The 13,853-nt window shown below is 41.4% G+C and overlaps 1 protein-coding gene and 1 long non-coding RNA gene across 3 annotated transcripts in view; both read left to right on the top strand.

The window, feature by feature from the left end:
• Window positions 1-13,365, top strand: part of LOC143767729 (uncharacterized) — a 400,410-nt gene extending 387,045 nt beyond the window's left edge. The window contains exon 2 of the long non-coding RNA XR_013213764.1: window positions 11,802-13,365. This is a non-coding gene — a long non-coding RNA (uncharacterized LOC143767729). The remainder of the gene's footprint in view (window positions 1-11,801) is intronic.
• Window positions 1-13,365, top strand: part of LOC143767655 (uncharacterized) — a 68,869-nt gene extending 55,504 nt beyond the window's left edge. For both annotated transcript variants that reach the window (XM_077256112.1, XM_077256111.1), the window contains one exon: window positions 2,508-13,365. In XM_077256112.1, the coding sequence (XP_077112227.1) occupies window positions 2,508-3,865 (1,358 nt within the window). In that variant the 3' untranslated portion in view covers window positions 3,866-13,365. The remainder of the gene's footprint in view (window positions 1-2,507) is intronic.
• Window positions 13,366-13,853: the final 488 nt, after the last annotated feature.

Raw genomic sequence — 13,853 nt, 5'->3', positions numbered from 1 at the left:
TGGAATTTTTTTTCACCACTTAGGTGAAAAATAACCTAGTCATGTTAGGTGTCTATGAACTCGTAGTGACCTGGAGAATCATAATGGCAGATCAGTTTTAGCATTTAGTGAACCTAGCAAAATAGCCAAGCAAAAAACAAGTGTGGGATTGCACTTTTTTTGCAATTTCACTGCACTTGGAATTTTTTTCTCGTTTTCTAGTACACGACATGCTAAAACCAATGATGTCGTTCAAAAGTACAACTCGTCCCGCAAAAAATAAGCCCTCACATGGCCAAATTGACGGAAAAATATAAAAGTTATGGCTCTGGGAAGGAGGGGAGCGAAAAACGAAAACGGAAAAACGGAAAAAGCTCCGGGGGTGAAGGGGTTAAAGGGTAAACTGATCAGCTCTTTGGAGTGTCCAAGTGCGGGATCATTTGTCTCAGGGCACTCGGCATGATGGTAGGAAGGAAGATCAGGGTGGGCAATATCCGGTCCTCACTCACGGCTACTCATACTTGACCGTGTGGAAGACGTGGTGGTGGCTTAGTGACTAGAAGCATTATTCGGTATCCAACCAACAATCATTTCACAATGCTGTGGCTTCAATAGTGGTGTGCTGCGGTCCCCTAGAAAGTAGGACAGGAAGGTCGAGCGCGAAGATGTGGCTCTTTGTTGTTCACTTTCAGCTTGGCCTCATCCTCTGCGTTCACCATCAGCATCACGGCCACTTCCCCGTCCCTTGCCCCTTGCCTTGCCCATTTTAAATGGACTACTAAAATATTTGAAAAGCTCAATACAAATAATTTTTCTCCAAATAAATCCATGTGATCAGTATGCCTGAAAAGCAAGTATTTGTCAGGCATCCAGATGTAGCAGAGCTGGGCTCGTCTAGACTGTGTGCACATACAACACACAACATACAACATTGAACATACAACATGCACCATGCGACATACAACATGCGACCTACATGTTACCACATTTGACATGCAAAACATAGAACATTGACCATGCGACGTGCACCGTGCGACGTGCACCATGCGACATGCACCAAGCGACGTGCGACGTACAACATGCGACATACAACATGCAACATACATGTTACATACATTTGACATGCACAACATGCAACATTGAACGTGTGACATACATCATGCGACATGCGATGTACAACATGCGACATACGACATGCACAATGCGACACAACATGCAACATGACATGCGACATACATGTGTCATGACATGCGACATGACATACGCGACATGACATACGCGACATACCGCATGCGACATGCCACATGCGACATACGACATCCGTTGATATGTATATGTATAGGGTATGTGGAGGAAATGTTAACTGGCAATACAACTAAAATTGTAATTGCAAGATTGTTTATTGCAAGGAAACTGATTGCAAAATATTGGGTTAGAGAGGAGCCTCCGTCCGGACGCGAATTCATTGCTCAAAAGAGCCACATAATTGAATTTGAGAAAAGTATTTACACCAGGAGAGACGGCTGGATTTATTCTCTTCATTATGGCAGCCGTGGTTGGATAGGATTAATTAATGTTATACCAGTATAGAGTACAACTTTTGGTAAACTGGAACTCTGGTTGATATTGTCAACTATGGATGAATTATTGTTTCCACCTGATATGGTCTCCATGGGTGGGGGGGGGGGGTTAATTTACTGTAAAACATAAAATGAGTATGAACATGTGATCTGTTGTGAATATCATGGTTAATAGAAATTTATCTGATTAAAAAAGGTGTGGTGCTTTCCAGTTGTCTAAAACAGGGAGCAGATTACTGCAGCTGACAGCACACATGCCCATACTGCCAGACTGGATGGTACTACAGATGACAGGCTCCCTAATCTTAGTGGCTGGATAGAGCCTGCACTGCCAACAGCTTCTGGTTCCAACCCCATCACTGTTACCAGCATCGCCTGCAGAATGAGTAAGCCGCGTCTGGTGTCCAAAGCAGACATTGCAGGAGCAGATACCAGAGGAGATGGGAAACACCATTTGCAGAATCCCTAATATGACAAAATTTGCAGAATCCCTAATATGACAAAATTGCAGAAAACCAGAGCGGATGAAATCCCTTTAAAGTGACTCCATTTTGTAAATTATAACCCTCAATGAATTAATCTATAGGAATAGTGACTATTTTGACTCCATTGGCAGTTTCCAGATATTAGCACGCACAGTGGATGTTGGAAAATGAAAATTGCAAATATCCCAAGTTATTACCCAACACATAGTTCCCAGATTGTGCTCCAGGAGATACACATGCCGTAAAATAAGTGGTTTCTTCTCCTATAGTGATGCCAAAAGCATGGATGCTTAATGTGGTTTGAGCACAGTCTAGTTAACTGTAAACTGTCATTGTCTTGGTGAATAATTAAATAATTTTGCATAACTTTCCATTTTTACAGACCATTTAAGTAGAAATGTTCAAAAATATAGAATTCAAGGATATTTTATTCTAAAATAATAATTGGTTTTATTCTTGGCAGATGACCGTACCAGGAGATCAGCAGGACAGCTGACATCTTCAATGTTTAAATCAGATGATCTTGAGATCCCACAGGATACAATTGAAGTGAATGCCATTACTCCAGATACACCACCATCCCATCACCGCAAAGATCTGTCATCTGATCTTTTGGAAAAGGTCCTGTCTTCTGATTCATTACCTACTACTAAGGAAAATCAAAGTCACAAAATAAGCATTAAAAAAGGAACTGCTCCTAAAGCAATGAAGACATCTTCATTATCAGAATATGGAAATAGTTTTCCCCTAATACAGTCCTTTCACAAACAACAAAACCTTCACAAAGCAAACAATGTATTTTCTTGTTCCAAGTGTGGGAGATGTTTTAACCAGAAATCAGATTTTGTCAGTCACCGGAGAATTCACACAGGGGAGAAGCCATTTTCATGTTCAGAATGTGGAAAATGTTTTATTCGGAAAGCGCAGCTTGTTCCTCACCAAAGAACTCACACAGGAGAGAAGCCTTTTTCCTGTTCAGAATGTGGGAAATGTTTTACCAGGAAAGCGAATCTTGTTAGCCACCAGAAAACCCACACAGGGGAGAAGCCTTTTTCATGTTCAGAATGTGGGAAATGTTTTAACAGGAAAGCGAATCTTGTTAGCCACCAGAAAACCCACACAGGGGAGAAGCCTTTTTCCTGTTCAGAATGTGGGAAATGTTTTAACCACAAAGTGAATCTTGTTAGGCACCAGAAAACCCACACAGGAGAGAAGCCTTTTTCATGTTCAGAATGTGGGAAATGTTTTACAGAAAAAAAAGTTCTTATCAGACACCATAGATCTCACACAGGGGAGAAGCCTTTTTCCTGTTCAGATTGTGGGAAATGTTTTAACAGGAAAGCGACTCTTGATAGCCACCAGAAAACCCACATGGGGGAGAAGCCTTTTTCCTGTTCAGAATGTGGGAAATGTTTTAACCAGAAAGCAAATCTTGTTACCCACCATAGATCTCACACAGGGGAGAAGCCTTTTTCATGTTCAGAATGTGGGAAATGTTTTACAGAAAAAAAAGTTCTTATCAGACACCATAGATCTCACACAGGGGAGAAGCCTTTTTCCTGTTCAGAATGTGGGAAATGTTTTAACCACAAAGTGAATCTTGTTAGGCACCAGAAAACCCACACAGGGGAGAAGCCTTTTTCCTGTTCAGAATGTGGGAAATGTTTTCTAGATAAATCAGTTCTTGTCAGACATCATAGATCTCACACAGGGGAGAAGCCTTTTTCCTGTTCAGAATGTGGGAAATGTTTTAACCACAAAGTGAATCTTGTTAGGCACCAGAAAACCCACACAGGGGAGAAGCCTTTTTCCTGTTCATAATGCGGAAAATGTTTTGTGAAGAAACAATCTTTCTAGCCAACAAAGAATTCACACAGGAGGGAGTGGCGGTGTAGTGGAGCTGAGAGGACATGTCCAGACAGAGCTCCTATAATCATGTCACAATCCTGACTTTGTTAAAGTGAGTTTACCTGCAAGCAGTGTAGTTCCCTGGGCTCTTGGAGGTCTCCGGCTCCTGGAGAAGTGCGGTCCGCGACTCTGGTGTGTCGGGTTCTGATTAAACTCTCATGGGACATAAGGCCTGTGGAGGAAGGTGGACATTTTCTACTGTGCGCTTGGGTGGCAGGAGGCATGGAGCTGTGGACTTTGCTCCTGGAGGGACTGACTGAGCAGTGCGGCTATATCCTGGAGGTACCTGAGGGGGAAGCACGGTGTGAGCTCTGAGAAATGAGCTCAGCGCTCCCTTATTGATAATATAGCTGGTTCGTCGGTTCCCGCCATTTCAAGGGTCTCTGGACTCTTGTTGCCATCCCTGCAGATGCTGCAGGTCATTCTGCTACACAGGACTTGTGCAACAGTTTCAGATTTGCCATAAAACCCAGCACTCTACCTTACTAAATACTTGGAGCTGTTTGCACTCCTCTGTATTAATGTGCCTAGACAAGTATATATGTATACTTTATAATAATACTGCTGCATATGGAAGTAGAGAAAGAGGGAACTCTATAAATACACGTTTTCTCAACTTGCTATACTTTATATTTGTTAACCATGAATCATTTAAAATGGTCAGGGATGGCAAACAAACTAAGAGTTTGCAAGGATTGATCCATCTGATAATGCATGATCTCTCAGGAATAATCCATCACATGCTAAGACTGCGGATCAGTGTAAAAACCGCATTTCTGATAGTGAGAAGGTGGTGACCAATAGGATCTAACTCTTAAACAGTCATCCGAACAGTTAATGCAAGCCATATCTTTACCTAGAACATCCCTGACCGGAAAAATAGAGGATGTGCACTCTGAAGTAGGGCAAGATTTGCAAGCCATGGGGAGGCGCTTTACAGAAGTTGAATCAAGATTATCACACTTGGAGGACAATCTTACACCTATAGAGACTAAATTGACAAAAGAGGCTGGCTCCATAAATGCCTGGAAGCAAAATGCAGATGATCTGGAAAATAGACTGTGCCGGAATAACATTCGAATCATTGGATTACCGGAGTGTTCGGAAGGCCAGCAGCATGAGCAATTCCTTGAAGGTTGGCTAAAGGATACTTTGGGAGATGAATTCTCCACATTTTCTGTGGAAAGGGCTCATAGGGTCCCTATAAAATCTCTTCAGTCTACCTAGACTCCGTCTCCTCAATAGTAAAGACAGAGATGCTATTATATGCATAGCACGACAAAAGAGTCCTATTAAGTTCAATAATGCAACGATTTCAATATTCCTTGATTTCTCTATGGAACTCTAGAAACAATGGGCACAGTTTATGGAGATCAAGAAGCAGCTCAGAAGAAAGAATGTTCTTTCTTCAATGATCTATTCAGCTCGACTCCGAATTGTCCATGAGAGTTCTTCCATATTTTTTTACGGATCCAGCCGAGGCAGCTGAGTGGTTCCGATCCCATATGGGATCTCATGAAAAAAAGTCCTGATATGCTTGCAGCTAATTTGGAACTCTCCTAACAATTGTATGATTTGAGCTTTTTCCACTAGCGTCCAGTTGAACAGCAATACCGGACACTGTGTTCAGTGAGGGTATTCCCTTGTTCAATCCATGATAGGAGCACAAGACTTGCAACTTTATTTTTGAATTTTATTTTGTTCTCACTTATATCAGTTCTTTTTGTTTATGTAGAAGCTCCCGCCAAGAGTCTTTATATGATGCCTGTAAATTTTACCTGTGTTATAATGTATATCATATTTGGATGAGAAAACATGGCTTCTAAAATTATATGTATGACTTGGAATGTGATGGGTCTTAAATCTCTTAAGAGAGTTAAGGTATTTTAACAGATTAAGCGTTATCACCCTCATATTGTGGCTTTGGTTGAAACGCGCCTAACCAGAGATTCAGCTCGGTGCGTACAGAAACCATGGGTGCAATGGTTCATTCACACATCCCATACTAGTTATTCAAGGGGGTATATCATTATTGATACATAGAGACGTTAGATGGGAGGTCAAGGAGGCTCAGAAAGACCCTGAGGGATGCTTTATTTTTGTACATGCATTGATAAATTCAAGTAGGTACCTTTATATTGTGTGTTTTATAATCCTCCCCCAGCCAATGTCTCGGTTCTTCAAATGGCAATGAGCTTTGCTTTAAATTATCCGGATGCACACATTATTTGCATGGGAGACTTTAATCTAGTCATGGACAATTGTCTTGACAGAATTAGGCTGGATGGTGAGACTTCTGGATGGACCCCTTCTCCATCTTCGTCTCAGCTAGCACTGGTCATAGAGGGTAGTGGGTGGCTAGATCTATGGAGGATGCGTCATCCTAAGGTGAAGGAATATACTTGTCACTCATCTACTAGACGCATTCTATACCGTATAGACTATATACTTGGATCCAGTAGTTTAGCTACATGGGTAGATGACATAAAGCATGGTAATAAAGGGTTCTCAGATCACAGTCTAATTATACATAGACTTAGATTTGGCCAAATTAACCGTAACCGCACCCCCTCCCTCCCCTCTCATTTCTGCTGAAGACTTTGCCTATATCTTAAAAAAGATCGATACGATCAGAGAAAGCTTTGGCTCACAGCGCCCAATGCCCCTCTTAGCTGCTTAACCCTGCTCCTCCAAAACCAGCTTCACCATGGCAGATCAGCTCTCCACCCTCCTGTCAAGATCACACCTCACCACTTGCACGCTTGACCTGCTCCCGTCCCACCTCATCCCTAATCTTGCCACGGTCTTCATCCCAACCCTAACACAGCTCTTCTACCTCTCACTCACAACAAGTGTCTTCCTCTCATCCTTCAAACATGCCAAGATCACACCCATCCTCAAAAAGCCCTCCCTCGACCCATCCTCTGTGTCTAGCTATTGCCCGATATCTCTTCTTCCTTATGCCTTAAAATTTATGGTACAACATGTCCATCTTGAACTGTCCTCCCACCTCTCCTCCTGCTCCCTCTTTGACCGGTTACAATCTGGCTTCCGACCCCATTACTCAACTGAAACTGCCCTAACTAAAGTCACCAGTGACCTATTAACTGCCAAGAGCAAGCGACACTACTCTGTCCTCCTTCTGGACCTGTCTTCTGCCTTTGACACTGTGGACCACTCCCTTCTGCTACAGATCTTCTCATCTCTTGACATCACAGACTCGGCCCTATCCTGGATCTCGTCATATCTGACAGACTGAACATTCAGTGTCTCCCTCCCCCACACCACCTCTTCACTCCTCCTCTTGTCTGTCGGTTTTCCTCAAGGCTCTGTTCTAGGACCCCTACTCTTCCCCAACTACACCTTCGGCCTGGGACAACTCATAGAATCCTACGGTATGCAGTATCATCCCCTACTCTGCCCTCTCTTTCAAGCCACATATCCAAGCCTTTGCCTCCTCCTGCCACCTCAAACTCAAATATATCTCCCGGATCTATGAATTCCTTGACCGTGACACCACAAAAACACTAGTGCATGCCCTTATCTCCCGCCTTGACTACTTTGACCTCCTACTCTCTGGCCTCCCCTCTAGCACTCTGGCACCCTTCCAATCCATCCTACACTCTGCTGCCCGACTAATATATGTCTCCCCACTATTAACCTGCCTCTCCCCTATGCCAAGCACTTCACTGGCATCCTATTGCCCAGAGACTCCAGTTCAAAACCCTTACAATGACGTACAAAGCCATCCACAGCCTGTCTCCATATATCTGTGACATGGTTTCCCGGTACTTACCTACATGCAACCTCCGATCCTCTCAAGATCTTCTTCTCTACTCCCCTCTCATCTCTTCTTCCCACAACCGCATCCAAGACTTCTCCCGTGCTTCCCCATCAGACTCTCTCCTACCATAGAAACTTTCAAAAAGAACCTGAAGACTCACCTCTTCCAACAAGCCTACAGCCTGCAGTGATCCTCAACCTACTAAACTGCCGCACAACCAGCTCTACCCTCTCCTAGTGTATCCTCACCCATCCCCTGCAGACTGTGAGCCCTCGTGGGCAGGGTCCTCCCTCTTTATGTACCTGTGTGCCTTATTTTTTGCTCATGTTTAATTGTATTTGTCTATATTTGCCCCCTTTTCACATGTAAAGCGCCATGGAATAAATGACGCTATAAAAATGTATAATAATATATTGTGGAAGTTAAATCTATTCTGGCTAAAGCTAATAGGTTCGAATGATAGAACTATTGGTCAATTAGATCATTTAATTTCATCCCACCCTGAACCCCAGAATATTAACCTATTTTGGGATACCCTCAAGGCGTACTTAAGAGGATGTTTATGTTTTACAATTTCTTATATTAAACGGGTAACTTCACGGGAGGATGATGAGATGGAACAGCGATTGAAGGACTCAGAAGCTGCGTACATATCTAGTCAAACTAATGAAAATAGAATTGAGTGGCTGACCTCACATAGACTATATACCAAATATATGGACACCAAATCTAAACGCAAACTATTTTTTACCCGTGAATCCTACTTTGAACTGGGGAACCAGGCAAGTTAATTTTTGACTTTTTTGGTGCACCAGCATAACACGTCTAATACTAGACTCCAAATTTGAAAATTGGATGGTTCAGTGGTGACCTCGACTGAGGATATACTTCATTGTTTCTTTGATTATTATAGCACATTCTATACCTCCTAGGAGTGGTCTTGGTATCCCAGAATGTTTGGATTATTTATCAGATATAAAATTCCCCATGTTCAGTCCTACTCAGCAGGCCTTTCTGGATGCTGATTTTACTATAGAGGAGATAGAAGGTGCCATTAGGATATGGCTTCCGGGAAGGCTCCCGGATCGGATGGATTCCCCATTGAATTATACAGGAAATATCGAGATATATTTGCACCACTTCTTTTAAAGATGTTTCTAGGGATCTGGGAGGTAGGATATTTGCCAGACTCCTTTTATGAGGCAAATATTATTGTGATTCAGAAAGAAGGGAAGGACCCCCTTGAATGTGGATCTTATCGCCCCATATCGCTGATAAATGTAGATTATAAAATCTTTACTAAGGTTCTGGCCACTAGGCTGAACTCGCTTATATTGGATCTTATACTCCCAGACCAGACTGGTTTCATGCCTGGTAAAAGTACTTCTATTAATATAAGGCGGGTCCAGTCGGTGGTTCAATATAGTTCTTTGATGTCAGATAATATCTGGGCTTTGGCATCCTTGGATGCGGCTAAGGCTTTTGACTCCCTTGATTGGCCTTTCTTGTCTGCTTGTTTACAGAAATATGGTTTTGGTGCTAGATTTTAAAAAATGGATTGGCGTAATGTATGTGAAACCTAAAACTCGTATAATTATAAATCCCTCTGTATCGGAATCATTTTCTCTATCTAGGGGAACACGTCAGGGATGCCACCTCACCTCGGCCCTCTTTGCTCTTGCGATTGAGGCGTTGGCAATACGTATAAGGTCCTCTCCAAATATTAGGGCAATAAACATAGCAGATCATTTAAACACTATCTGCTCATATGCTGATGATATGGTGATATTTATAGATGGGACGTCACAGGTGATTACTACCATAGATACATTTAGTAAATGCTCGGGGTTATACATAAATTGGGATAAGTCTGCCTTATTGCCCCTTTCTCATAGCCAATGGTCCACCTTGATATCTTGTCTCCATTTCCTATTGTGTCTCATTTTAAATACTTAAAAATTAATATATCCAAATGCAGTGACCTTGACCTACAGCTTAATATTCCTCCACTATTGGAACTGATCAAGCTTAAATTTGGCTCTTGGAGTAAACTTCCATTATCTGTAGCCGGTCGTATTAATTTAATTAAGATGATTTTACTTCCTAAGTTTAGCTACTTCCTACAACATAGTGCTGTATTGGTTCCTAAATCCTTTTTCCCAAATTTAAATTCCATGATCACGTCTTTTATATGGGGGAAAATTAGACCTAAACTTAACTACTTTGCAGAGGTCTAAACAAACGGGAGGAGCGGCATTGCTGGACTTCTTTTTATACTATTTGTCCTGGCAGGTTAAAGCTTTGGGTAAATGGATGCCTCGGAAAGTCATCTAGTCCATGCTGCAAGGGTTGATTGCCTGTTAAGTTTCCTGGAAACAAACAAACTTAATGTCCCTCGATTATTGCCCCTACTTCAATTAGCGCGGTCAGTTTGGAAACAAATGAAAAAAGTAATTAGCTTTAAGGACATTATAGCTGAAATGCAGCTATGGAATAATAATTATTTCCCAGTGTTACTAAACCACTCATCCACTGATTTCTGGATCTTACATAATGTTTCCTTGGTAAAAGATTTATATGATCATGATGTTTTAATGTCCTTTGAACAAATACAAACTAAATATAATATCCCGAGGTTCCAATTCTTTCGCATTTACGTTATATGAATACGACCCAAACTATCTCATCTCTCCCTTTAATGGGTGTCCTTAAATCACAAGGTCCCCAAGGTTTCATTTCCGTTTCATATACGTACATGTCTGTGGGAACTGACTCTGCTATAATGATAATTAAGGGGAAATGGGAAGGACTTATCTCTGATGCTTAAGGTGAAGACTCGGAGGAGATAAGGTATCCCCATCTGTTAATAATAGAATGATTCAGTTGTATATAATATATCAATCATATCTGACTCCGTTATGACTTTTTTAAATGGGTCAGCTCCAATCCTCAGAATGTTTGACATGTCATTCACTAGACGCAGATTTTATACATAAGACATGAGACTGCCCCATTATTCTTTCCTACTGGAGCGCGGTAACATCGTTTCTGACATCCTTAATACAAACCCCTGGTCCTCTTAGTCCACTAGTTTGTTTATTTGGGGTGTTGGATGAGGAGACTTGGGGACACTATGCTAGGATTTTCCTGCGCGAGACACTTTTTCTGGCCAGGAAAGTGTTGGCATTACATTGGATGGGTGGTTCACATCCCTCTCTCAGAGCTTGGATTGAATTAGTAAATTTAGCTACACCATATGAGCGAATTCTATATCAGAATAGGGGGTATTTAGGGAAATTTTACTATACTAGTACGTAGCGGTCCAGTACTACCGTGAATATTATGTTTAGAATGCATCGAATTCTATTTTATGGCATCACAAGACTATTAATATTGTGTGACTATACTTGGCGGCAGGATAGTTGTAGTTTAATTAGTTATGTAGTGTCTTTTTGAGCTATATACTACTAAATATATATGGCTAAATATTGTTTTTTTGTTTATTTGCTAATTAATCTATTGTCCATACAGCATTATATGGATTTGAGAAACTAAAATTGTGCAAACAATTTAATGTACAAATTTGCTGTTCTTTTATAACCACTTTGACAGATGCATATGTATTATTGTGGTTGTATACTAATGAGTACATTTTGATTTGTGGTTTAATAAACACATTTAAAAAATAATTCAAAAAAGGGGAGAAGCTTTTTTTATGTTCTTAATTGTTTTTACATAGTCACATACAAGTGCTTCTCACTAAATTAGAATATTATCAGAAAGTTAATTTATTTCAGTTCTTCAATGCAAAAAGTGAAACTCATATTATATAGGGTCATTATAGAGTGATCTATCTCAAGTGTTTATTTCTGTTGAATAAATCTACAGCCAATGAAAACCCAAAAGTCATTATGTCAGTAAATTAAAACAAAAACACCTGCAATGGCTTCCTAAACATTTAAAAAAGAGGTCCCTTAGTCTGTTTCAGTAGCTCCACAATCATGAGGAAGACTGCTGATTGGACAGATGTCTAGAAGGCAGTCACTGACATACTCCAGAAGGAAGGTAAGCCACTGTAAAATATTAGTATTTCAATTCAATAATAAAAAAATATATAGATTACTTAACATATGCAGGTTCTAACTAGCAAATAGATACTCTGGGTAGTGAGTGACTGAGTTATTCTGAGGATTTTGCCCATACATCTGTTCTCTGACAGAACTATAGGGCTTTTGTCAGAACTGTGGCTATTTGCAGATAGTAAATGGCTCTTAACCCCTTTCTGACATATGACGTACTATCCCATCGAGGTGGGGTGGGCCCGTATGCCCACCGACGGGATAGTACGTCATCACTGATCAGCCGCACTCACAGGTGGAGCGCGGCCGATCAGGGCCGGGTGTCAGCTGACATCGCAGCTGACATCCGGCACTATGTGCCAGGAGCAGTTATGGACCGCTCCTGGCACATTAACCCCCAGCACACTGCGATCAAAGATGATCGCAGCGTTCCAGCGGCATAGGGCATAGGGAAGCATCTCGCAGGGAGGGGGCTCCCTGCGTGCTTCCCTGAGACCCTCAGAGCATCGCGATGTGATCGCATTGCTCCGAGTGTCTCCTACCTCCTCCTCACTGTAGGCCCGGATCCAAAATGGCCACTGGCCACTCACAGCAGGCACTGGGAAGCCTCCCTGCAGTGCTCTTCAAAGTGTTAGATCAGCGATCTGTCACTTTACTGTGATGTCCCCCCTGGGGAAATGTAAAAAAAAGTAAAAAAAAAATATTTACATGTGTAAAAAAAAAATTTTTTTTTAAAAAATCCTAAATAAAGAAAAAAATATTTTTTTTACAATAAATACATTTCTTTATCTAAATAAAAAAAAAGTACACATTTATCACCACGTCCGTAACGACCTGACCTATAAAACTGTTAACTAGTTAACCCCTTCAGTGAACACCGTAAAAAAGAAAAAAACAAGGCAAAAAAAACACGCTTTATTATCATACCGCCAAACAAAAAGTGGAATCACACACGATCAAAAAGACGAATATAAATAACCGTGGTACCGCTGAAAACGTCATCTTGTCCCGCAAAAAACGAGCCGCCATACAGCATCATTAACGAAAATATAAAAAAGTTATTGTCCTCAGAATAAAGTGATGCAGAAATAATTTTTTTATATAAAATAGTTTTTATCGTATAAAAGTGACAAAACATAAAAAAAATGATATAAATTAGATATCACTGTAATCGTTCTGACCCGAAGATTACAGGACTGGACTCAAATAGAGACACCGTTATGGGTAATTAACCCCTTATTTTGTTAATGTGTGTGTGTGTGTTTCTTTGCAACAGCGCTGTACCACGAGAAATGACGTGTCCTTTTTGGCTTAGGATTAATGGCATGATTATGAGCCCATGATTTGACACATGGTTCAGGTAGACATAGTTTTCAGCACTGTTACATTTGTCCCGGTTGGCGGCAGCTCTATATTATCACCTTTTAGGATCAATCTCTATAAATATGATATGTAATTAAACATTGTATTTATTTATGTATATAATTTCTGTATTGTGTATCTAAAATTAACTTCTTTGACATATATTAAAAAAATTCCATTATTTATAACTCTAGTTCTCCTATTTCTTTAATATTTGGTTTATAAAACACACCTTCTGCCTACTCGGTATGACGGACAAAATTGTCAGTGACCGGGGTCCTCAGTTGGCATCTTGGTTTTGGAGAGAGCTCTGTCGTCTTCTCAGCATTGAGTTGAATCTCTCTTCTGCATATCATCCCGAGACGAGTGGGTTGGTAGAGAGGGCCAACCAGACTCTGGTCACATATCTGTGACATTTTCTCTCAGCCAGGCAGGATGCCTGGGTATCTTTGCTATCGTGGGCGGAGTTTGCGCTGAACAACGCCGTAGCCGACTCCACTGGACAGACCCAATTTCTTAACTATGGTCCGCATCCGCAGGTACCTGTGCCTATGCCCGTGTCTTCCGCCGACTCCAGGGTGGCAGACTGGGCTGTGGAGGCACGGGACATTTGGGACCGCACTCAGGATGCCATTCGGGCCTCCAAGGAGAGAATGAGGTCCTCCGCCGATGCACA

The sequence above is a fragment of the Ranitomeya variabilis genome, chromosome 4 (assembly GCF_051348905.1).
Source record: "Ranitomeya variabilis isolate aRanVar5 chromosome 4, aRanVar5.hap1, whole genome shotgun sequence".
Classification (NCBI taxonomy): Eukaryota; Metazoa; Chordata; class Amphibia; order Anura; family Dendrobatidae; genus Ranitomeya; species Ranitomeya variabilis.
Note: the sequence above shows the minus strand (reverse complement) of the source record. Positions and strands in the feature narration are given on the sequence as shown.